The sequence below is a fragment of the Penaeus monodon genome, chromosome 15, assembly GCF_015228065.2.
Source record: "Penaeus monodon isolate SGIC_2016 chromosome 15, NSTDA_Pmon_1, whole genome shotgun sequence".
Taxonomy (NCBI): Eukaryota; Metazoa; Arthropoda; class Malacostraca; order Decapoda; family Penaeidae; genus Penaeus; species Penaeus monodon.
In genome coordinates, this window is record NC_051400.1 from 37,390,626 (window position 1) to 37,391,096 (window position 471).

General features: G+C 38.6%; 1 protein-coding gene across 1 annotated transcript in view; it reads left to right on the forward strand.

Annotated features, from left to right (window-relative positions):
• Positions 1–471, forward strand: part of LOC119582354 (salivary glue protein Sgs-3-like) — a 3,317-nt gene that overhangs the window by 796 nt on the left and 2,050 nt on the right. The window contains exon 2 of the mRNA XM_037930570.1: positions 278–308. Within this exon, the coding sequence (XP_037786498.1) occupies positions 278–308 (31 nt within the window). The remainder of the gene's footprint in view (positions 1–277; positions 309–471) is intronic.

Consider the following 471-nt stretch of genomic DNA (forward strand, 5'->3'; position numbering starts at 1 on the left):
CAGTGACGGAGATGATGAAGAAATATTGGATGATGAAGAGGAAACATAAGAGAAGAAAGAAGGACGATGGATAGGAGGAGGAAAAGAAGAACGAGATGGTAGAAAAGAAAGACAGGAAAATAACAATAAAGGATTAAGCATATAATGCATTTTCTGTTTGCATCCGCATGGCTATAACGGTACGAGTCTACAGCCGAGTCTGAGGCCTGCTAGCCAGCGAGCCTCGTTCTCCATAAAGCACTTTACATTATGTTAATCTTTCACGAATTTACATCAGCTTAAAATCAGGAAGTTTCATCACTAGTGGGGTGAGTTCATTTCAGCCTGAACGTTGCTATTTTTATGAATGCAAATCGTCAGGAGCTGCATGAATAAATTAGATTAATTGTACCTGCAGAGAGTAAAAGAGAAATTATTAATCTAAAATGTTTGAATGATTCGAGACAATCATTTGCGTGCTTCTGCCTCTGC